The sequence below is a fragment of the Microchirus variegatus genome (genome assembly GCF_963457635.1).
Source record: "Microchirus variegatus genome assembly, chromosome: 6".
NCBI lineage: Eukaryota > Metazoa > Chordata > Actinopteri > Pleuronectiformes > Soleidae > Microchirus > Microchirus variegatus.
Genome location: NC_139807.1, coordinates 25,431,809 through 25,456,762, shown reverse-complemented (window position 1 = coordinate 25,456,762; position 24,954 = coordinate 25,431,809). Strand labels below are relative to the sequence as shown.

General features: G+C 43.3%; 1 protein-coding gene across 1 annotated transcript in view; it reads right to left on the bottom strand.

Annotated features, from left to right (window-relative positions):
• Nucleotides 1-22,937, bottom strand: part of ntsr1 (neurotensin receptor 1 (high affinity)) — a gene marked incomplete at both ends in the record, with an annotated part of 79,127 nt that extends 56,190 nt beyond the window's left edge. Inside the window, 2 exons of the mRNA XM_083890844.1 lie at nucleotides 22,057-22,731; nucleotides 22,866-22,937. Of these exons, the coding sequence (XP_083746970.1) occupies nucleotides 22,057-22,731; nucleotides 22,866-22,937 (747 nt within the window). The remainder of the gene's footprint in view (nucleotides 1-22,056; nucleotides 22,732-22,865) is intronic.
• Nucleotides 22,938-24,954: the final 2,017 nt, after the last annotated feature.

Sequence of the window (24,954 nt, the reverse complement as noted above, 5' to 3'; positions counted from 1 at the left end):
ATGCCCTGCACATTTTTCAGTGAGTGGAGTTTTCGTTGGAAACACTCTCTGTTAGTTTGGAGAAGGGAGATGGGACTTGCTTTCACTTCACTTAATGGTTTACATTTCACCGTCTTTAGCTCTTATACACTATGCACACCAGACCTCTCTCTGCCCCTTGTCGTGTTGTGATAGCTCTTCTTCACACTTTCTTCAGATGTTGCTCCACACAGCGCTCTTCACCTTTCAGCTACTTGGCATTTCTTCTGGGAAACGATGGATGTTAGGTTAGTGTCGACTTGCTTTCATACCTGTGAGTTGCTGTATGGCTGTGTGTCTTTGTGCAAATATATGAACTTCACTGTGAGAACTGTATACCCTGGTGATGATAAAAGGTAAAGTTCCATTATATGTCTAGAGAGTAACATTTACTGTAGGAGGGTTAATTGGCAACAATTGATAAATTAAAATAAAAGTAATTTGGTTTTTGTCACCATTGAATTGGCCTTATAACCAAGGGCAGCCATCTTGTGCCATCAGTCTACCAGCGTCATGCCAGGAAGCTGAGCTCCACCTGAACTGCCTGAGGAAACTGCTGAGGATCAAGTGGCAGAACAGAATTCCAAGCGGCAGGACACAAGTCCCCAGCAGGTCCAATATGCCCAGCATCCTCACCCCCAATCCACAGCTGGAATGGCCATGGGACAAGAATTCTATCCACAAGATTGCCACAAAAAGTATTCTTTGGTGAACTGAAGTACAGCAAAAGAGCACAAGGTGACCCAAAAAGCACTACAAGGACACTCTGAAAGTCTTCCTCGCTGAGCTTTGATATTGACCTCAAACATTGGGAACATCTAGCCCAGGACTGACTTGCCTAGAGAAGAAAAGTTCAAGAAGATGCAGTCCTCAGTGAGAGCAGGAGACAATACTGTGCTATGTTGAAGAGGCAGCAGCGCAAGTCTGCCAAAAAAGAAACCTCAGAGCTCTACATCCTCTCTGACCTGTCCAGTGTACCAAAAAGTATTCCAAGCTCGGATTGGCCTTCATAATCATCTGACCAATTATGTGCAAACCCACACAGTTACATTCATAATGGATATAGTCTAATTATAGTCTTATTCAGCTTCAACGATAACAGTGCGACCATTAATTAAATGTGAAATCGCTTGCTCGTGTTGGGCCTAGCCATTGTAATCTGTTGCGGCCTACTGGGAAGTCATAAAGCCTGAACTCAGGCCTGGTGAAAAGTTTCGGGTCATAAAGCCCAGAAACCACATGTTGCGGACAAAAGAAGAATTCCACCCCACCAGAGGGTCCAGTCTGTGATGGACACCCATTGGTGGGTATTCTTGGGGGGTTGTACCTCCCAGGGAAACTTTAAAATTCACAGACAGACTCCTCCCCAGTCTCTTCCACCTGACTTGTCAGCATGAGCAGACGTATATGTTTTAGGAGAGAATCAACACTCTGAAGATCTACATCCTTGCTGGCCGAGCTTTGAAGATTCTTTGGGTGAATTCCAATTCCTTGCTTAACCCTCAATCTTAACCCTCAATCTCAAAAATGCGCACTCCCGCTAGTGCAAGTGCTGTCCCAATTCTCAGAAAAATTAAGTTGAGGGGCGAGTTTAAGGGCTGTATCGCCCTCAATATTGAGATTTTCCGAGACCACCCTTGGGAGCAAGGGCTATCCAGAATGCATTGCGTGTTTTCGCATAAGAAAGATGGCGGCGAAAGCAGTGAAGCGAGTGCGCTACAAATTAAGTATTTTCTTTGTTAATAGAGATATAAAAATTATGAAAACCATTGTATTATCTTAGTTTAGGCCCATATTATGGATTACTGACGTCATTGTTGCGTCTTTTGTCAATAGCCGGCCGGTGCGCACACGCGATCGTTTGCTATCGTTTACCCTTCAATAAGCCGTGGTGTGTGGTAACTGTCAGCTGAATATGTCCGTGGTTGTGGTATTTGTAGTATCATCTTATAAGTAACTGACAACCTAATAACTTGACTGAAATAAAATAATAAATAAATAATCGTGACGTAAATGTGTTCTACTTCTTTTTTTTTGGAGTTGACAGACTGGACGCAGCTTTAGCGTTATTCTGCCCCCCGCAGTCTGAAGACGTATCTGCATTTAAGGGGTGTCCCATTTCTAAGTGACAAAATAACCCTCAACACTTGGTTTTGAGGGCCAGTTAAGATAAGGGCTGAGCTTGAGGGTTAAGATTGAGGGGTAAGATAGGAATTGGAATTGGCCCTTTGTCTATTCCTACCCTAGTTTTTGGTTTTTCCCTTTTTGTTTTTCTTTTGTTTTTGATACAAGGATCCCATGAATAACTCCCTGTGAGTTATTCCCTGTTATACCTGCAGAAGAGGAGATTGTGATTTGCACACGTTCCTAACCACCGTTGACCAGCTGTCCCTGTCGTGACTCGTTGGACTACGCATCACACAGCTACACGAGCCGCGTAACCCAGCGCCCGCTCGCTTTTCCGGATACTGGCATCGACCGAAGGATGGATCGAATCGCATGAAGCGGCAGAACCCCCCCCCCCCCCTCCTTACTCGCCAGAAGACGATTTATAGTACGTATGGTATAAGTATAGTAAGCGGCAATTGTGTCTGGGCAAATAGCTTATTCAGAATTTACTATAGACATGGGTAGTGCACACCCGATAGTTTCACTGTGTTTATTATTGTTTATGTGTGTTTTTCTTTTCTTTCCACACCACCGTGTGCATGTTTCACACACGGCTGTAATTTGCTTAAGATAACATCAGTGAGATAATATATCGGACTGTATAGTTTTCTATAACATTGATGTTAAATCGTGGCGCCGTCCGCACAGCTGTTTGATCGTTTATTTGCTCTCTGTGTGCGCGATCATAATAGAAGACTTAAACCGGTAAAACTACATATTAACTGGACAAACTCCAGCTAAGCTGTGTGGCCGAGATAAAGTCTCTATTATTCCCGCGTCTCCCCTCTATCGCTGTGGATTGTCCCTGTGTGTTACGATCCTGTGTCCTCAACACAGCTCGTGATCACGTATTGAGAGGAAAACTTCCGTGATCTGTTAAAACCGCAGCTTAAGTCGGTCATCGCCGCATAAACTGTGTGATTTACAGAAGTTTTCTGATCAGACATGTTCCCTTTCTACCTCACGTCCCTTTTAAATTTTCCTCGTCACCGCTGACTCCATTTCCTCCTTCAACTCTCCTCTTTTACTCAGCGCCCCCGCTGGTGAAAGACAGAAGAGCTGAGTGATCCATGCCCCTTCCTGCACATTTGAACAGTTTTATCAGTAGTTATTTAGATTAGAGGATTGACGTTTGTTTTTGTTGTTATTAATCAATTTTAATACTTTAATAAATGTTAACTTTTTACTGCCAGTGTACGACCTCACACCTTCCCTTCTTAAAAGTTAATCCTAATTAATATTAATATACTTATTATTAATTAACTCATAGTCGAGAGACACTTTAATGTTGTTAAGTGACAGTCCTGTCATTCTCCTGGCTTTGATAGGAGTGGTGCCCCCTTTTTGATATTCTTAGGAAAATGTGTAATATAATTAATTAATAACATTAATTAATCATTCATACTCATAATTACAACGTCGAATCACAACACTCGTGATTTGTAGTGTTTTGCTCTTTGATTAGTTTTGATTTTAGTAAAGACAACAACAGCTTCATACAATATATCAAAACCTGTCATGTTTTAATCCATAACATTTACACAGGGACGCCGTTTCGCGGGATTACTTTACAACACACTACACAGTTGTAGCTTGATGGATCATATTGATTTGATTAGCTAAGCAGTAGACCTGCTATAAAACCACTTACTGTCACCTATCACAGCAATGAGGTAAACCAGGTGACATCCTTTACTTTTCTAACTGGGAAGATAACACATACAATAGCATTAAGTAGTCTAAACATAACTGTTCGATGTAATAAATATCTTATGATTTTAGATTTGTTGTACACAATAACTACATGGCCCTACAGTGTGGTGATACTAGGATAACCAGAGCTTCTCACAATGAAAAGGAGAGCAAAAAGTGGGGACACTGAAAGGGTTTTTAGTAAGAAAAGTGCACAGCAGAAGAGAAGGAGGGAAATGAAGGAGAAGGTAGTGAACTGGAGAGACCGGGAGGCTCAAAGCAGAAAAAGACCACAGAATGAGATGAACAAATAAGTGAAAGAGTAGAGGATGTGAGGGATGAAAGGAGGAGGCTGCTGCAGATTCACAAAGTGAGGCAGGGAGGAAGAGGGTCCTCAGCCGTTTAAGTTTGTTTTTTAATATTTTTGATTATTGCACTTTTTATTTTAGATTTTAATTTTGCTATTAATACTTTTACTTTTTAAGAGATACACTGGGCTTGTTGCTGTTGTTCATGATAAAACAGTAATTAGTAGTTTTATGTTTGTTATGTTAAATCCATCCCATGGCACCCTGCCAAGACCTCTTGCCCCCGCTTTGCCACCCCATATAGAATTTTCTAGATACGCCACTGAGCTACCAGTACAAGAGGCTTGATCATCCCAGCTGCAGTGGACTTCCTCAAATCACTCACAGCCAGACTGCCAGCAGACATGTTGAGCTTGTTTTCAATAAACCTTTAAAATGGTTTGTTTGACTTTTTGCTGGTTGTTTCTTGGGAGTTGGGAAGAGGGAGTCTCATTATTCATGTTGTGATCAGGTTTTCCCCTTGGCCTGGTCATAATGAGTATGGTAATTGTATGGAAACACTTTCATAACACTGCGGGAACATTATGATAATGTTATTTGTAATGCAGTTTTCAGCTTTACAGCGTGGTAATTAGGAGATTGTATTGCATTACTTTCATGTCATTTTTATAGTAATCTCCAGGTCATAGCTTTATAATGAGAATTACTGTAGACTACCATCAGTGTAAAACATCAGATGAGTTAAAATGCCTCCTCCCTTGTGTCACACACACATTTATATTATTATTACCAAGCTACGTTACTGTAGAAATAATAAACGATATTCTAAAATGACAACAACATTATACAACAACATTATAAGATATAATAATAGTATTATTACAATAATATAATGTTTTGTGATGTTAATTGTTTAACTCACTGCCAGTGTGAGTATTGAAGCAAAGTCAATTGTGAGACGGCAATAAAACCTCTGATTGCAGTGCAGTTCATCTTTGTTTGTCTAACTGAAACTAGGTAACCAGTCAAAGAAAAACCACTATACACAAACTACAAGGCAAACATGGAAGCTCACTCTGCCAATGTTTAACAATTTGTTATTTAGTTTCTGTTGTAAGAAGACGACACACGGTACAAGGTTTAGTCCACGGGTATAATTCAGTTTCTTTATCTCTAACATACACATTTAATCTTTAAAATTAATCATTTGGTTGGCTGTGCAACATTTCATTTGTATGTGTCTGGACTCACAGCCATTGTTTAGTGTAGTTTTATTGGTGGAAGTTATTTGGCCAAAAGGAAAGCTGTGCTTTATGTCCTTGTTTACATAACAGTAACAGAATGTTTAAGATTTCAGTGGTAACATAAAATGCTCCCCTTCTCTCTCGCTGTCTCTGTCTTCTTTGCACAGATGATGTACATGATGAGGCAATGAAATAGAGAGGAAAACACAAAACCAATTTACCCCCAAATAGCAGAAACACATTACAACTCATTTAATAGACTCCTCAGCGTCATTCGTTGAAGGGTCTACTACCAGTTCACTGTGTGACTCTGCATCACTGCAGTCGAAGCACCAGCAGGAAGTCTCTCTCTGTTTTTCTTTCTCATTTCAAACAGCATGTTTCGATAGAACTCCTCTTAAAAGGGACATACCAGGATGTCTTCCTCCTTTTGCTGTTGTTGGTTTTCCTTTCTTTTTTTCCCCAAGGAAACATGAGGCTTGTTCAGTGCAATCAGTGAAACCTTAATGGATCTTTACTCAGAGAATGATGTCACATTGGGGTAATTTATTTATAAAAAATAAAAAAAAGACAACCAACAACAAAGTCAAAGAAAAAAAATTGCATTTTGCACAAGCAGACCTAAGAATTTTAAAAACCCAGCAGTACAGTGGGTTGTTGAGGTTAAATCTCTGCTTGTCGACATGCTGTTGTGTACCCGGGCCCAAGACTTTTACTCCCAAATTGCTCCTGGTGGCTTTGCAAGTAGCATGTGACTGTGTATAGTAAGATGTGTGATAGAAAAACCACTACAAATACACTGCCCAGCCAAAGATGTTACAAACTGTAAGATACAATATTTTGCTTAGTGCCTGTTGTTTAAGACTGTGGGGCAGCGTCATGATATGGGGTTTCTTCAGTTAGTCAGGTTGAGGTTAATTAAAGTTATTGGCCCAAATAAAGAGGTTAGCTGAATGAGCATTTATGTAGGAATTCAAATAAAGTGAAGAGTGCTCAAGAGCCACTGGCATTGCGTGTGGTGTTTAGTGAAATCTTCCATGTGCCAAAACAGAGCAGCGGACTACTGTTCCTGTTATGTTTCCACGTTTAATGTTTGACAGACATCCTCTCACACCAATAATCTTCTGCATTTATGTAGTGATAAATCACCAGATTATATTTATATTGGTAAATTCATTTTCAAGAACCCCTGGTACGAGTTAACAAATTTAAAGCTGGGAGATCTGAATGTGGCTCTTGAAAGAGCTCCGCTCGCAAAATGTCTTACTCACATCATGAGTAAGACACTAATTAAATCAACAAAGTGGAGGGTTAATGATTTTGGTCCATGTATCAAATGTTCTGCTGTCGATTAAGATGCTAAATTATTTGTGTTTTCATCCACTGTTGTTTAAGTGATACTAAACTCCTAAAAACCTTGCTGATGTGCACATTTTTACAGTTTGGAGTAAAGTATTGAAATTATACATACAAACTGGCAGACCTTCTGTGTCTCTGGCCAAACACCAGCTACTGCATTTAAATGTCTTAGTCCCATCCATCTAGTGTGTACTGTTTTTGTAATTAGTGTGCTGGTGGTCTAACCCATTGTACCCCTTCACTGTCATTATCACTGCACGTGAATGGATCACACTTATAAGAATGGAACCAAGATAAAATAAAATGCTAGCAAGAGACACTTTTTCAAGTCCATCTTTAACTTTAACGAATACTACAGTATTTATCAAGTCAGTTCTATTTATTTACATCCTTACTGACCGCCAGAGGCGGTGCTTAAGCACTGAATGTCTACATCTCGCGAATGCGCAGGTAGAGTGTTTATACCAACAAAGTCACCCTTGACCCAGCACGTCAGTGAGTTCTAGCTGAACTAAAAGCGTTCATTGCCGCTTCGTTGCCAGTAGACAGACAGGGGAGGTGTGAGAGAGATGGGGGGGAAGAGAGAGAGAGAGGGAGGGAGAGAGAGAGACACTAGATACAAGCTAGTAGCATTACACACTAAGGCAATAATGATAACATTATAACATTAACAACACTGATATGCATTTGTATATGTACAGTACCATTTGAATTTGTTAACAACCACATATAGAAAAGGTGATCTTGTTTATAACAGCTGTATCAGTTTATATTAGTTCTATCATGAACCAGAGTGTGTATCTGTATGTCTGTGTATTCGCGCATCCATGTATATGTATGTGCGGAGGTTGTCACTTGGCGTGGTCGGGAATCCGTGGTGGAAACCATGTCGTCGCCCCCAGCCCCCCGGGAAAAGACCGTCAGTAACCCAGGCATGTGGGGCGTCCACCGGCCCCGGGCCATGAGAGACCCGCAGCCGCCCGACCCAGGGCCAGCTGCAAGTCCACCCCACACAAGACCAGAGCAGGGAGCCGGCTCTGTGGCCCAAGTTCCCCCCCCACCCAGAGCCCACCCCGAGGGGGCAGGAGGCGACAACACCACGGGCACAGACCAAATCACCACACGCCAAGGCAGGCCCCAGGGCAGCCCAGCCCACCACCAGAGACAGTGGAGCCTCCCCCAGACCGCCCCCCAGGAGGGAAGGCTGGAGCCCGCCACAGCTATCCCCGACGCCTACCCCGGAGCCAACCACACGACTTCTGCCCCAGAGGGAAGCCGGCAGAGGCTCACGTAGGGATCCCAGCCAGGGGCCCCCAAGAAACAGGAGACAGCAGGGTCCCGGATCCGCCCCGGGCAAGCCCCCCTGCACAGGGATGGGTCAGAGCCCAATAGATCCGTCGCGGCGGGACCCGCGCCCACCCGGCACAAGGACCCACCGTCCACCATCACCCCTCCCAGGAGTCATGGCAAGCCACGGCCAGGTCCCCTGGGGCTCCCCCCGACAGACCGACAGCCGACCCAACCACCCCTGCAGCTCCCAGCGCCCCGGAGCTCCACAGCCGCAAACTGCCAACCCCAGCCCAGCCGGGAGGCGGGCGGGACACAGGTACCCGGGTGGTCCCCCCACACCCGTGATGTGTGATGTGTATGTATGTGTGCTGTTGGATGTGTGTATGGGGGATGTTGGTAACTAGTGTGCATTAAAAATTTTGGGGGAGGATGAGGCAACAACACCCAAGCTGACCTTGCCAGTGAAGGCAGTGCTCTCACTCCTGCTCCCAGCATCGGTGGGTGCTGTTGCCCTAGTAGTTAGCAGACATGTCCCACCAAGGCTAACTGTATTTGTTTGTGCGACACCAGTTGGTGAAGGCAACTCCCAGCACCTATCATTTTTTCCAGTCTACTAGAGCTGACAGACACCATGCTTGGTGACCACTCTTGCTAGACCTGTTTGGCCTCCCTGCAAACAGAAGATGGTCATGATAGGTGTCCTCCATGCCTTGGCCTTGAACATCTGAGAAACGGGCTTTCGGAGGATACCGTGCATGAACCATAGCTTCATGCCCCATGCAGTACGGGTTGCCAGACTGGATGAGGCTGAACACCTGCTGGGGAGGGTCCGGGGGCCGGACCCTCACCAGCTACTGGACTGCTTTCACCACGGACGCTTGGGTGATTTCCACCTTAACCCCATGGGTACAAACGCCGGCCCCCAACCTACAGCCAAGTCAAGATGACCATTATACGCGACCCGGCAAAAGCCCATGCCCTCAACCAGGAGTTTCCCGCCCTCCTGGACATGAGTGCCATCGAGCCAGTAGACCCCCTGTCACGCGGGGGCTTCTACTCAACTTATGTTTTTGTGGAAAAGAGGACTCAACAGGTTCCTGAAGGTCCTGAAGTTCCACATCCTCAGTACTGCAGTGGTTCTGCGTACTGTTGTCAGATGGGGAATGGTTTACCTCAATATACCTGAAGGATGCATACTCTCACGTCCCCACAACCTCTCCCTTTCACCAGCTGTGTGGCGGAAGCCCTCTCACCCCTGCAGTCGTGGGGCATGAAGGTTCTGCTGTATGTGGACGATTGGCTGGTCTGTGCACCACCCTGGTCTCAGGTGACCCGAGACACAGCGATTCTCCTATCACATGTGGCCCAGCTGGGTCTCAGAGTGAATTTCACAATGAGCCGCCTGGTTCCCTCACAGAGTACACTTTTCTGGGGGTGACTCTGGATGCCACTGCCATGAGGGCCTGTCCATTACCTCTGTGTGTGGACGACATCCTCCTGGGGTCTGCCACTGGTGCTGGAGGCCTTGTGCCTGCCCCCCCTTGAGCCCCTGGCGCAAGCAGAGTTGAAGTGGGTGTCCACTAAGACTGCCTCTCTCCTCGCAATCACTAGCAAGGCGTGTTGGGGAACTACATGCTCTCTCTGTGAGCGACTCATGTCTGCGGTGGAACTCAGATGACTCAGGGGTCACTCTGTGGCCGAATTTGGCCTTTTCTCCCTAAGGTTCTGTCATCGTCAAACCTAATCCTGGCACATTTTATCTCCCTAGCAGGGGAGGAAAGGTCAGGACTGCCGTGCCCTGTCCAGGCCATAAGAGTCTATATAACTTTGACCACAAGCATGAGACGGTCAGAACAGCTGTTCCTCTACTATGGCGGCCCTAAGAAAGGCCATGCTCCCTCCAAACAGGATTACGGATGTCATCACCCAGGTGTATAAACACAGTGATTATCCCCTGCCATCCAGGGTGAGGTGCCACTCTACTAGGGCTGTCGCTACATCATGGGCGGCTCTGCACGGCGTGCCCCTGGTGGGCATCACCAACTACCTTCTCCAGATTCTATCGGGTGAATGTGGCCACTCCCACTGGGTGTGGCCTTGTTGCCGCCTCTACTGCTTCCTCTCACTGAGGTACGTACTGGCATTCCTCGTGACTTTGTTGTCATCGGTCATCCAGTGCTAAAGCACCGCCTCTGGCCCTCAGTAAGGATGAAATATAACGAAAGTTACGTATTTAACTACGGTTCTATGAATCCTGGACGCGTCTATACCTGAGCATATAGATGTATGCGACGCTGCAGCTGTGTGTGTTTGTGTCACACGGAGTCTGCGCTCCGAAGAACTCCGACACAAGGATCGAGCCAAACAATGCCGAACTGTAGATCGGTTAAAACTACTTTAACAATCCTAAAAACGGGGGTTATTCTCTGAAAATTACCAGGGAAATGTCTGACATTTCAATATTTAACCGTAGAAGTCTGGTCTGCCATGGTCCTCCACTCATTTGTGTTGGTGTGTGTAGAAGAGCCAGAACAAGGCCAGCGGCCAATGATGTCACTATCCTGCGCCCCCACGTATCGTGTACTCCTTTTGAATTATGAAACACTTTTTGCGGGCAAACATGAAAACGAAAAAGCATTTCTCTGTTTGCTTTGTCTTTTAATTTAAGCGGACCTATACCGGAAGTTCCAATTAACGCTGTTTTTTAGTGTGTATCTGCGTCCTTACCTTGTTTAAGAAGCCCTGAAGGTTCTAAACAGTTCAGCCACTGTTGAGAACGCTGTGTTTTATTGTAATCTCGGGCTCAGCGATATCTCTGAAAAAACCCGGTCCGGTTACTTAATCACAGGTTCTCCGGAACAGCAGATCGTCCTGCACAAGTCCGGACACATCCGGTTGCGTACATTGAACCACAGAAGAAGAAGAAGGTCCGTTGTGGAGGTGTTTCACGAGCGACAGTGTCTTCTGAATCTGGATCTGACTCCAGGTCAAAGTCATAAAAGAGACTGCGGCTGGGAGTCGTGAAGAAGCTATTTTTAAACATTGTTAAAACAATGTTTTGATAATGAGTAGCAGTGCATCCACCGTTCCAGAGGGGGGAGCTGCGGTTCTCAGAGCGGGTGTGCTGAATATGTCACTTCCGGGTACTGGCCAATCACAAGACTCTGTCTTCTGGCCATGAAAGTTGTGTCTCAAATCTCATGGCTGGGAAATACCGTCAGAAAAGAGGATTTCTATTGGTTCGTTTACAGCAACTAGGAAGTTATTGACCATAAAAACAAGTTTATGTATGTAAGTAGACCTCCATAACTAACATATATGTGCAACAGGACCGCTCTATGTGAGCTTTAAGGCACAGAATAAGCAAACTAGAAGTTGAAAATGCAGTTTGGAATATTGATTGTTAATTTTATTTATGAGTCAAAAAATGCCACTTGTTTTGCCACAGCAGATCATTCTGTTCTCTGTGAATGCAGAGCAAAACAATATTATTACTTTCTATGAGGTTTGGTAGCTAGCACCTTCCTTTAGGGCTAAACCCAGGCATAAGTATGAACATCATCTCTCTGTGTCACAGGAGGACAAGAGCAAAAGAGAAGAAAGGAATGAACAGACAAAAGGAATAGTTATGTGTCACAGGTTTATGTTAAAAGAGTTAAAGGTCACATTGAGTGGTCCTGTTGCACATTAATGTTAGTTATGGAGGTCTACTTATATTAACTTGTTTTTATGGTCAAAAACCTCCTAGTTGCTGTAAACAAGCCGATTGAAATCCTCTTTTCTGACGGTGTTCATCAGCCGCAATATTTCAGAGTGAACTTTCACCCCCAGAAGACAGTCTTGTGATTGGCCAATACTATTCAGCACACCCGCTCTCAGAAGCACAGCTCCCCCCTCTGTTCCTCATTATCAGAACATTGTTTTAACAATGTTTAAAAATAGCTTTGTCACGACTCCCCGTCGCAGTCCCTTTTATAACTTTGACCCTGAGTCAGACCCAGAGTCAAAAGACACTGTCGCTCGTGAAACACCTCCATAACGGACGTTATTCTTCTTCTGCGGTTCAATGTATGCAACCGGATGTGCCCGGACTAGTGCCCGGAGCAGGAGGATCTGCTGTTCAGGAGAACCGATGTTTACGTAACTATTACGGGATTTTTAGAGATCTCGTTGAGCCCCGAGATTACAATAAACACAGTGTTGTCAGCAATGGCTGAACTGTTTGTTTCGAACCTTCAGGGCTTCATAAACAAGGTAATGACGCAGATACACACCAACAAAACAGCATTGATAGGAACTTCTGGTCGAGTTCCGCTTTAATGAGGTGCAGCTGGGGAGACACAGAGTTGTGTCAGCCATGAGCACCTGGTGGACAGGAAGGATATGAATAATACTAGCCAAGACTAAACACAGAGACAATGTCATGTTTTTCCTTGACACAGAAAGGATCCCCCAGTGCAAGTTAATAAAGCTCTTAATGAGAATGATGAACCTGACCTAACAAATTGCAGTAAGTGTTCACACGCTGTTTACAGCCAGAGAGCCCATTTATCTTTTCCTCTGGCACACTGCTCCTGTAATTGTCCCGCCCTGGTTGTTCATATCTAAACAACAATCTATCCCATTTTCAACAGGGGAAAAACTCTAAACGTTCACATCACGCTGATAATATTTAGCCCAGAGTCTCTGGACAGGCTGCAAGCCATGTGTCATGATGTTTTATCACCTCCAACACAAACTATGGTCTATGGTTGTGTCATCTGTGACATGCACAGAGCAGGAAAACATAAGGGAAAAGGAGACCTTTTTTCACACAGTTTTCCCAAACTAAAAGAATTAAGATTACAATATTTCTAGGAGAAAATGGCAAAGAAACTGCATTTGAGGCTGGAAACTGAAGTTTGTAATCCATATAATCTCCCCCCACAAAGCTCATAACATGGGCTAATGGTCAACTGCTGCCTGGTTTTAGTGAGTTTGTGTCATCTGAATCAAGAATTTCAAAGCCTGATACAGCCCAGACCACAGGGTGAAAAGGGAAACAACATAGGACCCAGATGTAATATTTGGTAATTAAATGTATTCAAAAACACAACAGAAAAGGGAACAATGGATGCTGTTAAAAAAGAACTAAAAGAGCTATCACATAATTAACATCATTAAAACAAAAAACTCTGTCCAGCTAAGCCCTGTTCAGAATGGAGAAAACCAAAATTACTGGCGACTTCTTCAGGGGGCCTTTCACCTTATGTCAGCTGGGATTGGCACCAGCAGCTCCTGGATGGATGGATGAATGAAATTCTAAATACATGCAGGAACAGCATCGATGCCAAGCTCTATAAAAAGGTTATACAAATAGTTTGTAAAGCTAAACCCTGTTTGTTCACATGGTTACGAATCACATTGTCGGCGAGGTGCTTCAACTCTCATGTGCACAAGCCCAGGCCTCCATCGGGCCCTAAGCAAAATTTGATTTTGGGGCCCTGTTGTTACTGCCAATAATAATGATTAGTGATCATTCACACACCTACTATACTATTCTACTTATTCTACTCAGTCACAAATACGAATACACTCGTAAAAAACTAAATGCGAGAACTTTTTGTTGCATGGAAGCAGACACCAGATTTGCAAACTTACAGAAAAATCATTCAATTAGTATTTGGCAAAATCAGCAACTCCCCCTACTGGCGACAAAGAGAATCAATACATAAAACCAAACGGTTTATAAATAAAATATTAAGATATTAAGGTCTGAAAATCTAAAAATGTTCACAAGGTTTGGGGGGGGGGGGATTCAAAGTACACTCCTGTAATACAAAGATTTGACTTTTATATGTAAAAAACACAACATTAAATAAAATAAACAAATAAATATCAAACAAATACTTAAATAATAATGTAAATCAACAGAGGCACCCGGAACAAGGTAATAAAAATGGTTTATAAATAAAATATAAAAATATATTAAATAATCATATCTGTTAAACTATGTAAAAACTGTGAAAAAGCTTTGGTAAAAATGGTGAGAAAGTCTAAATAAACTACAGCAATCCAAACTTTTTTTTGAGTTAATTGCTCTTGGGGGCCCTCTAGTGGTCACGGGGCCCTAAGCAGCGGTTCACTTATGCCTTGGGCCGGCCCTGCATGTGCATGATGAAGGGCTTCTTCTCATCTCTTCACTAAGTGTAAGGTCATTAGATGTGTGGTTGGTCCTCATGCAGACTCCTTATGTGTCTAATCACAAGTGAGGAACAACACAGCGTACTTTGCATAATAAAAAGACATACACAGGGTTAGAGACATACATCAGACCACTTTCTGAAGAGTGGTCCCCGATTGGATCACCATTAAAGACAACAACGATCACAGAAGTTACAAAACGAAGCATGGACACTGGCTCACAGACTCCCAATAATAAATTAATCACTACATACATGCAGACCATCAAACAAAATCATCATACTATAGCTGCACTAACCAACACTGCACTATATGAGAAGACCATTAAAGAAGCCCATGCCACAACCAGCACCCCATCATTCATACTGCATCGAGCTAGCAATGGATATAAAAGGCCACAAGCACTGAGCTATCTGAGAGCTTTTGAACAGGCTGTTGGCCACATTATAATTCTCCGACTGCGTATGCGTTATCCGAGCCTTCATACTTCTGCGTCGTGGTGACAGATATGCGCTGCAATTTCCCGCCCGATCAGTGGGGGTCGCTGTGCAAGGTTGTTGTGCTTCAGGCAACAGTGAGCAATGGTGTCCGAGAGAGAAAGAGAGAGAAAGACTGTTGTTGTTGGAACAGTGGCCGTTTCTCACTTTTCTGTGTCACGGAACGCAATTTTAAGATAATTTGAGGCGAGAAATTGGCCATTTAGAGTCTAAACATGTGCTGTGTGTGTTAAGATATGACGTATTTATAGTTTGGCAGCGACATTCTCGGCGGTGATCAGCTCCGCCTCTGTGGAAGCTCGGTGCGCACTGTGAGCCGGCACAGAGCAGCTTAGCTCGGTCTGTCCTGAGGACCAATCGCAGCTCTTGCCGTCTCCGTTGTCCCTTGACGGAGTGACGGACACAATATTTTGTGCAGTCAGAGACGACGCAGAGGCTCTTCGACAGGCTCTACGTCGACACAGAGTCTCTGCGTAACCTACGCAGAGCACTTTACGCAGGAGTATAAATTGGGCTTTAGACACTGTTTTATATGAGGCCAGAGCTTCCATGGAGCTACTGGTGTTGTTGGGATGTAAACATAATGGTCTGGACTGGTTCCTTTCAAGAGGAAGAGCCAGCCAGAGACACATTTTAATAGTGAGGCAACACTGAGTTTTAGCAGACCTCCAGTACTGTTGTTTTAACTTTCAAGATGTTTATTTACTCACTAAGCAGAGGTTTTGGGGTAAAGATGATCAACCACTCCTTTTCAATGACATCCAGTCCATTTTTTTCTCCCACAGTATCAAATAGTGTTTTTTCAGACCAAAAAAAGCAAAACATACTGGAAGTTACAGGAGGTGAAATGAGTCAAATGAAAAAGGCTGATGGAAAAATCACCTTTACTATGTTCTTTTCAGCAAATGCAATAACTTCCAGGGACATGGGCTGTGTGACAGCAGGAGACAACGGGTTTATGAGAAACACTTACGTTGACACTGCTGTTACACAGCGATAAAGGCACCAATCCTCCTTCCTTCAGTCTCATCATGTACTGGCACAAAACTCAAGTGTGCTAACACATTTTAATGCTACGTGGTAATTACAGGACAGAAACAAAACAAAAAATACTACTAGACGTGCATCTTCTATATTAAAATGTATCCTTTGCATTATGAAAATGTGGATTAATGAGGGGTGCATGCACTATATTAATGAAAAATGTTATACAATTTGAAAATAAAAAGGAAAATGAAGAGTGAAATATATATATTCTGTATCTTTTTAAGCTATATATGATGCTACATATTTAGCTGTGAGGCTACAAACAAAGATGTTGGGATTAACAATATGATTGGTGAGGAATGTTTAATATGAGAAATTAATCATTTTATAATAATTATGTATTAATTTCCTTATAAAATTAGGAAACGGGGCACCACTCCTCTCCAGCAGAGGAGAATGACTGAATTTCTAATCTTGTCAATGTCTTGACTAATTGTATAGGTGACCCCAATCTCTGGAATGATAGTGTATATTGGTCTTCGACCCAAGCACTCCAGATATATCCGCATGTTGGATATCAGCAAAAGGTCCAATATTTTGCATGATAGTCTCTCATTCTGCAAGTTTTTCATATGAAACACTACATACAGGTATAAACTACTGATCTGATAATGAAACATAAGAGAGAACATCGCAGTGGAAGTACTCATTCCCTGATTCACACACAGTCTTCCTGCGTCACACACTCTGCCGATGTTTCAGAAAATATGTTACATTCAAGTTTTATTGCCCTGCATGCCGGTGTAGCTGTGTAAGCAGGGTATTGTTATCATCCCTGTGTGTGTGTGTGTGTGTGTATTATATATTTAATTTACCCACAAAAACCCAATACATTTTACTGCTGGAGACATAAGTCCCTCACTGTGTGCACAGCCCAGGCAGACTGACAGATTTGTTTGTACCTGTGTGTGTGGAAACGTTAATAACTTGGTGAAAATGTGAGTTTTGATCTCAAAACTTTTACAATCCGGGCGCAAGAGCAGTGGGCAGCACTCATCTGTACCCCGAGAGGAATCGGCAGGATTGCGTGCCTTGCTCGGGGGAATCCCAGGCCTTGGCTTGTCCCAGGACTGAACCAACACCCTTCCAGTTACGAGCGCAATTCCTTTCTTCTTGGCCTTGCCCACGATAAGTACAGTCCCTCAGTCGGTATAAAGCTGTCCCTCCATGTGCATCAGCACAGTTTCATTTTAATGCACATCTTAAAAACTTTGTTCATCAGACATCTCCAATAACGCAGAGAGTTACGAGATCTACAACCAGAGTTCAGTGTTGTATTTCCGGACATAAAACCAGTCTTGCACAGTCAGCATTTTCATATAAAACTACATATAAAGCAGTGGAATAGGTGCCCCCAGAACTTTTAACACACAATTTTACCACCTTCTCCAGAGAAGTGGTTTCCAAGAAACCAAATATGTCCACTAATCCCATCTGATTGTCTGTAATTGCACTTGTATCTGGATGGTGAATGGAAGACTGATGCAGCAGGAGATGAACTCACAACACAGACAGTGTTAGTTCTCCGTTCTTGCTCTCTGACCTCCTCATTTTTCATTGTCCTTTCTGTCTCTCTCTTTCACTCAAAGACACACCCACACCCACACACAACCTTGTGTCACTCACTGTTGTCTGTACAGCCAGAGTGTTTGGGGACCCTCCAGAGACCCCCCCCCCCCCAGCTTGTAATGCATCTTTCATCACACACACTCAGTCCACAAACAAGCAGACACTTAAACAACATTATGGGAGCAATTTCCTCTTGTGCGTGTCCAGAATCTGCTGCTAATGTGAAGAACAGAAGAAAAGAATAATACAAGTCTTATGTGATTTCTATAGGTTAAGACCTCTGGTGTGGGAAAATGTTTCCAGTCTGGCTCATAAATGCCAATAAACTCAAAGAAAGCATGGGAAGATAAGAGTCGTTAGCCTTGGCGCCATTTCTGGTCAGTCACCATCATTTACAAGTGATGGATTGAAGAGGGGAAAAACATGTAGCATAAGAGGAAGAGGAGGAGATATGTTAAGTCAAACAAAATTGAGAGACAAACATATAGTGAAGCTCAAATGTGATGCTGAATAACAAGGACTTGAAACCAGGCACACTCCAGTGTCGCAAACTCAACTACTGTAACCGTGAGATTTGCCATTTTCCCAAACCAGGAATTCACAGATGTCACCTGCAACCAGGCGTCTGTTGGACAATATCACACTGTTAACCACTCATGTTCTGCATTTCATCATCAACTTTCCTCTAAATGGGAACATAATTTACAAAATTGTCAACATGTGCTATTGAAGAAGACCTCAGGATTGTATGATCAATTGTTAGTTGAATATCTGTTGACAATGTGTTTTTATCGTCAAGAAAACATCACAACATAGATGAGTTGACAGCCAACTGTCCTATAGTTGAATGTTGATGGTCTAATACCCAGCCAGCATGTCAATGTAGGCTCCATAATGGTTATATTTGGGCTAAGAACATGGGTCTCAAGTGGGTCAGTCCATGGTTTCCATGGTGGCCCCACCTCTGTTTAAGCTCACGCCCACTCTGTACCCTTTCCAGGCTACTTGGGTACTAAGTGGGCATGAGCTTGAAATGGTCAAAGTATGCAGATCCCACAATGGTTACAGTAACATTGGCCCCAGATGTGAAGCTCATATTATCAGCCTGACTATAACCCTTATGGTTGGATTGTCAGGACCATGTAATTAAAGTGAAAAACAGTTGAGACTGTTGATATAAACAATTGTCAACTAATGATCTATTGACATGACACTAAATACCTGGGGCCTCATGTATAAAAGAGTGCGCAGCTTTCATACTGAAAGAGGGCGCACTCACAAAATTTGAAAAGTACGTACGCAAAGAAATTCTCAGATTTATAAAACCGAGTCCTGCACACCTTCTCTTTATACATCCCATCAAACGTAAAACTGAGCGGAGGTGAATGAGTAACACACCACGCCCTCGTTCCACCCACACATTAATATACAAATGACTCTAAAACGCACTCTCTGATGCCTCCTTCCTGAAGAACAATGACAAATGCGGCAGCGAAGGAGGAAAATAAAATAAAAAGATGGAAAGTGTGCGATCGACGCATCGATTTATGATGTATAAATTTTAAAAAAAATATATTAATATTTTTTGTTTGTTTGTTTATTTGGAATTAGATATAAACACGAAGGAACTAAATGTGAGGGTCACCGCGGCTGCTCTCATATTAATGTTGATGCTTGAAAAAACTGGCTGTGCATTGATAGTTGATCCCGTGGGTGTTTTTCTGATGTAACATGACATGACTTATCCATGTGAGCTGAATTTATATATTTCAACAATCTATAAATGTGTCAGTGTCACGCGTCATCATCCAGTTACGCACACGCGCATTAGCACAGAATAAGCAGATAGAGCTCATTGAGTTACTGCATAATAATGATTCATTACTGTCACTGATTGTGTTGTGGTCGCTGGGGAGGGAGGAAGAAGATGCCAGTGTGCCGATGTCTCAGGTGTGCCGGTGTCTCCAGCGGCTGACGAGCGCGCACCTGCATCAGCTGTCTCTTCTGATGAAAGTAGCAGCGGTGGTGGAATAACTTTTTTGCAGTTATTTTGTTATCGTATGGATTAAAATGGGATTAGGAAATGTTCTACTCAACGTCCAAGTCCCTTTTTCTTACAGCAAATGAGTTTGTAACTTTATTTTGGAGCGTTTTAAAACATGTTAGACTGGTTACTGGTTAGACTGGCTAAGCTCGTGACGTGAACGCATGGACACACTGGCGTGTGTCCATGCGTTCACGTCACGAGCTTAGTCTATTTACATAAAGAAAATATTAATTTGTGTTAAATCAATTTCAGTTATTTGCTCAAAGTAAGACTTAGAGAAAAGTGTGACTCACTCACACACACGAGCGCGCGCACACACACACACGTTTGAAGTGTGTGTGTTTGCGCGCGGGATCAGTTTTGTCCTCAGTGTCCTCTGATCTTATCCACACATGTTCAAACGTACGATGGTGTATCATTGTTGTTCGTCACAGAATAATTTGTGTTTGTCACTGTAGACACATTAATAATATTATTTTGAAACACTGTGATAAGTTTCAGAGCTTAATATTGCAGCGTCTCCACCTGACGAGAGTTTGCGCTGCGGTCCGCTATGTTCCACGCCAAGTACATTTTATAAATGCCATCGTGTGTGTGAAAGCAAGCGTACGCACGGTTTATACATGAGGCCCCTGGTGATTACTGGTAGAGCGTAAATGGTGGACTCCCCCTGGTGGCCAATTGCAACTTCTGCTCTACCTCCTGGACTTTACTTTTCAAAAAGGTTGTGTCCATTTTTAACGATCTAAACACTGGACATATGCTGTGCTGACTGCACACCTCACCTAATCAATTCTCCTTCCACACAGGACAACACCAAGGACCTTGATGATCTTCTGAGATTAAGGGACATCGCAACAGAACCGAAAGAAACTCGTAGCGCGGAACATAGTTTGTGGGTTTCCAAGTATTAAGGCAATCATGAATTTAAAGGGAGTTCTCACAAATTTGTCATTGCTGTGGACAAACGTAATCAGCTGTAGACATAAGGTCCTGAGCTGAGGGGTAAAAGGGGCTTCCCCCCCTTCATTTTGCCATGTCCCTACTGAATCCATATGTGCATTGTAAACAAAGCCAGGGAGATTAGCATAATCATTTATACAAACTGCTCAGCAGTATCATTTATCTCAGCGGGCAGTGGGGACAGCCTTGAGAAATCATTTTTTTGTGAGGAGACAGCTGCTATGCTCGCAGTATTTTCTGTCTGCCTCGCTCGCTTTTTCCTCACAGACACTTTTTCTTTGAGGCAGATGTTCCTGTTCCATCCATATAGGGCCACAACGGATGATAATGTCAATTGTTCTTTATATTGTATGGAATCTAGGAAATCATGATTTTATTGACTTTAAAGGCATAGTTCAGTGTTTTTGTGTGGTTGCACAAGACACAGTACCTGTTCATAGGCCCAGCGAGATGCTTGCTCTCACTAAAAACATGGCTGTCAGCAGGGACACAATCATACATTTTAGCCATTTAAAAAAAGGCTCACTTAGTAACGTCTATGCTCATCTAAGTCTACCATGTTTTAAGAATATGTACCAGGATTTATTTTTTTCAACTAGCAAGTGAAATTTGTGAACGCCTCAATCTCTTGCACTTAAGTCTAATAGAGAAAATCTCTGTTTTTAGCTCACATGTACACGGGAGTTTAATGTCAACTGCTTGGTTTTGTCACAGTTTGTGTCACTTGGGTGAATTTGATGACATATTTCTTAAGATACCACAGATTTAAGTGGGCATTTATTTCAATAGGTGAGCCTTTTGTCTTTAAACTGCTGGCTGTGATATGAGGACATTTTGAAAGTTGAAGCAGGGTCTCAGGGTCAGGGGCTGGACACACACACAGTTGTATGAGGTCATGACACATAGTCAGTGCTGATGGACTAAGTGTCACTTCAGAAACCTCAGTTTGTAGATCTTAAGTGCCATCACTAAATTAAATTTACAGCGCTCAAAGCTTATACCGGTATTTAAAAAATAAAAACAATCATTTACTGCTGTTATGCAAAAGTCACTTCACCAACTAAACCATTCAACAGTTTTTAACCCTTCACTTCACATGTTGCTGCTTTATGATCAGGACGACAAATAAATGAATGGAAATACATACCAATTGAAATCAAGTAACCTTATTTGCCAATTTCCTTGTTTAAAAAAAACAAACAAAAAAAAACCCAAGAATTTAATAAGAAATTATGCAGGACGAGTCTCAAATTGGGAGACTCATGACTTTTTATTTGATCAACAAACAGAGATCTGTAAGAAAATATCTGAGTATACAGTCCATCCAAATGGACTAACAGACCAAACTGCAAACATAGTCACATGATGTGGCAAATAAAAGAGCAATAAATCATCAGATTTAAGAAGCTGGAATATAAATAATTGAGCCCAGAGATCCCGCGCGTAATAACGCACGAGCGCTTGTGTACGCGTTGTGACAAACAAGCAAGACAGATACAAATCACTACTAACATCCGCTTATCGAGCGTGCTACTTTGGGACAGGTGTCGTGCCGAAACGTGACGTTGGAGCGCAGTGCGTATAGGGACCATCACTTTTTGGCACGCCAGAGTCATCATATATTCGGTGCGTAAAGAACAGCTGTGTGCGTGTGTGCCCATCACACCTACCTGAAGAACCGTCTTCATGGTGACGAGGGCGACAACAGGCGTGCAGATCTTCTCGTCTTTGCGCACCTCCTGGCCCATGATGAAGAGCATCGGCGTGGCCAGCGCGAACGACGCGAGCCACATGGCGCTGATGAGCTTTTTGGTGCGGCTGCGGGACATGATGCTCTTTGCCTTGAATGGGTGACAGATGGCCATGTAGCGCTCCACGGTAAGACTGGCGATGTTGAGCGCGGTGGCGTAGGAGCAGCTGTCCCGGAGGAAATAGTAACCCCGGCATACCGCGTCCCCGAACACCCACGGGTGGTGGAACCAGATGAAGTTGTAGAGCTCGATGGGCATAGAGAGTACGAGGATGAGCAGGTCGGACACGGCGAGGCTGGCCAGGTGGTAATGCACGGTGCTCTGCAGGTTCTGCAGGGTCTTTTTGGTCAGCAGCGTGTACAGTGTGATGGAGTTGCCCAGGGCGCCCACAGCGAACAGAGCCACATAGATGACAGTCACGATCACCTTGGCATACACGTTCGTGTTGACTTCCAAATCTTCCTCATCTGTGTTGGAAACGGCCGTGTTGTTATCAAACTGAGCCAAAGAGTGATTCCCGAGGAGTCTCTGCGCCAGCGCGCTCCAGCCGATCAGGTCGCGCTCCGACAGCGTTAAGTTTAAATCCATTTGCGCCTTTTATGCGTGAAACCGTAGAAACATAGGATGAGAGTGAGAACGCATTTGCCAAATTTCACATTGAGACCAATCTGAGCAAAAATGTTTTCAGTCTCTTCAAGCCGGAGGAGAGCAGCTTTAATACTTGTCACAGCAGGAGGCGGGATCGTTATTGGCGCTGCTGCGGTGACGCACGAGCATTCAGTGAGTGGAGCTTTTACCATTTAGTCGCTTCATGTTTCACCTTGGAAACCAAGAAAAAAAAAAAACACATCCAATAAACCGAACTCAAATGGGCTTATATGTTTTTATTTTCACCCTTATCGATATATTTCTCTCTCCATCTCTATATTTCACACACACATATTCCATACAAGTAAAGAGGGGGTAGTGTAAAAGCGACAAGAGAGCAGTGTATTTATTACATTGTGTCCAAGGCTGTGGTGTCTTCCGTGCTAATGTTCCAGTTTCTGTGTTATCCCTGACCAAACAATAAATAAATGTCATTCAAATGGTTCCTGCGCAACAGCTGCCTCTGCAAGTAGCAAAGGAAAACATGTCTCACTCTGATTTGCACACACGCACACATACTCACACATGCTTTTGGACACTGCATTCATTTGGTCAGTCAAAGCAAATCCCATAGCAGAAGTTCCAATTAACGCTGTTTTTTTTGCTGTGTATCTGGTCCATTACCTTGTTTAAAAAGACCGAAAGTATAGAAACAAACAGTTCAGCCACTGCTGAGAACGCTGGGTTTTATTGTATTCTAGAGCTCTGGAATTGTTTTAAGGATCTCGTCTCCTGAACAGAAGACCCTCCTTCTCCGGGCACATCCGGCTGCGTACAGTGAACCGCAGAAGAAGGACAACGTCTGTTGTTGAGGTGTTTCACTTGTGACAGTGTCAGGCGTAAAAGGGACCACGGCGGGGAGTCACGATACATTTTTAAACATTATTAAAAAACAATGTTTTGATGAGTAGCTGTTCATCCACCGTCCCAGAGGGGGAGCTGCACTTCTGAGAACTGGTGTGTCACTTCTAGGTACTTGGCCAATCACAAGACAGTTGGGAAAGCTCTCGTTGGCTGGCCAATCACAACACAGTTCAGTCTTCTGAGGGTGAGATTTCAGTCGGAAACAGCGAGGCTGACGAGAGCTTCAGTGAGGAGAGATTCCGATCGGCTGGTTTGCAACAACTAGGAGGTTTTTGACCATAAAAACAAGTTAATGTATGTAAGTAGACCTCCATAATTCACATATATGTGAGATAGGACCACTCTATTGGAGCTTTAACCAGATGTGAGATGTGTGCCAACATTTCAGGGAGCAGGCAAATATTTAATTTCACACTTCACTTGCAAAAATTACAACTTAATTGACAATTTATGCTATTGGCTAGATGGCAAAATTTGCATTTTCTCCCTGTGTGGGTGCACGTTCTCTCAGGTTTCACACCTCTAAGGACAAATGAGAATGTTTCAGGCTGTCACTCACATTAAAGCCAAACAAACTAAAGATATTTTCTACAAAAATATGGAATCAAAACAATAAATGATGGATCCCTGTGTGGATGTACAGGGATCGTCCAATTTAATCCATACCCCCTCACCACATAGCAATCAGCAGCAGAAAGAAGGCTCTGGTTATTGGCCGGTCAGCAGGCAGAAGGACTAGACACAGGTGGTTGCCAATCACACCAATAAACCTATAGTGTGTATAACCTAGAGTGCATAGGTGAGGGAGACAGAGAGAAGACAGAGAGGGGGGGATGGGCATGTAACAGCCAGTATTTGTAAAACCACACACACACAGTGAAAGAGAGAGAGAACATCTCTTTTCACACTGTTAAACTGCCAGTGACTCAGATCGAGAAGTTAATGTACTTTGTATCTCATCTGTTCTTATAGATCTCTGCGTGAATCACACATTCACTCTGGCAGCATGTGTGCGTTTACATGCTCTTGCTATTCATATGTAGCAATAAAACTATGATACAAATTATTATAGTAGTTCAATTTTCTTTAATGGCCACATACTGTAGATGTCCAGGTACTTCCTGCCTGAACTTCATACAAAACATGAAAAATTTATTTGAGGAAAAAAAGACGTATGAATTACGAAACAGTTCATCATGTTTTATGGTCAAAATGTTTCTCTACCAGCCTTTGAAAAGTTGCGTTACTGGTTGCCTCTAAGCAGTAACGGGTTCCAGTCCAAGTCCAGATGGATTTTCTGTCACA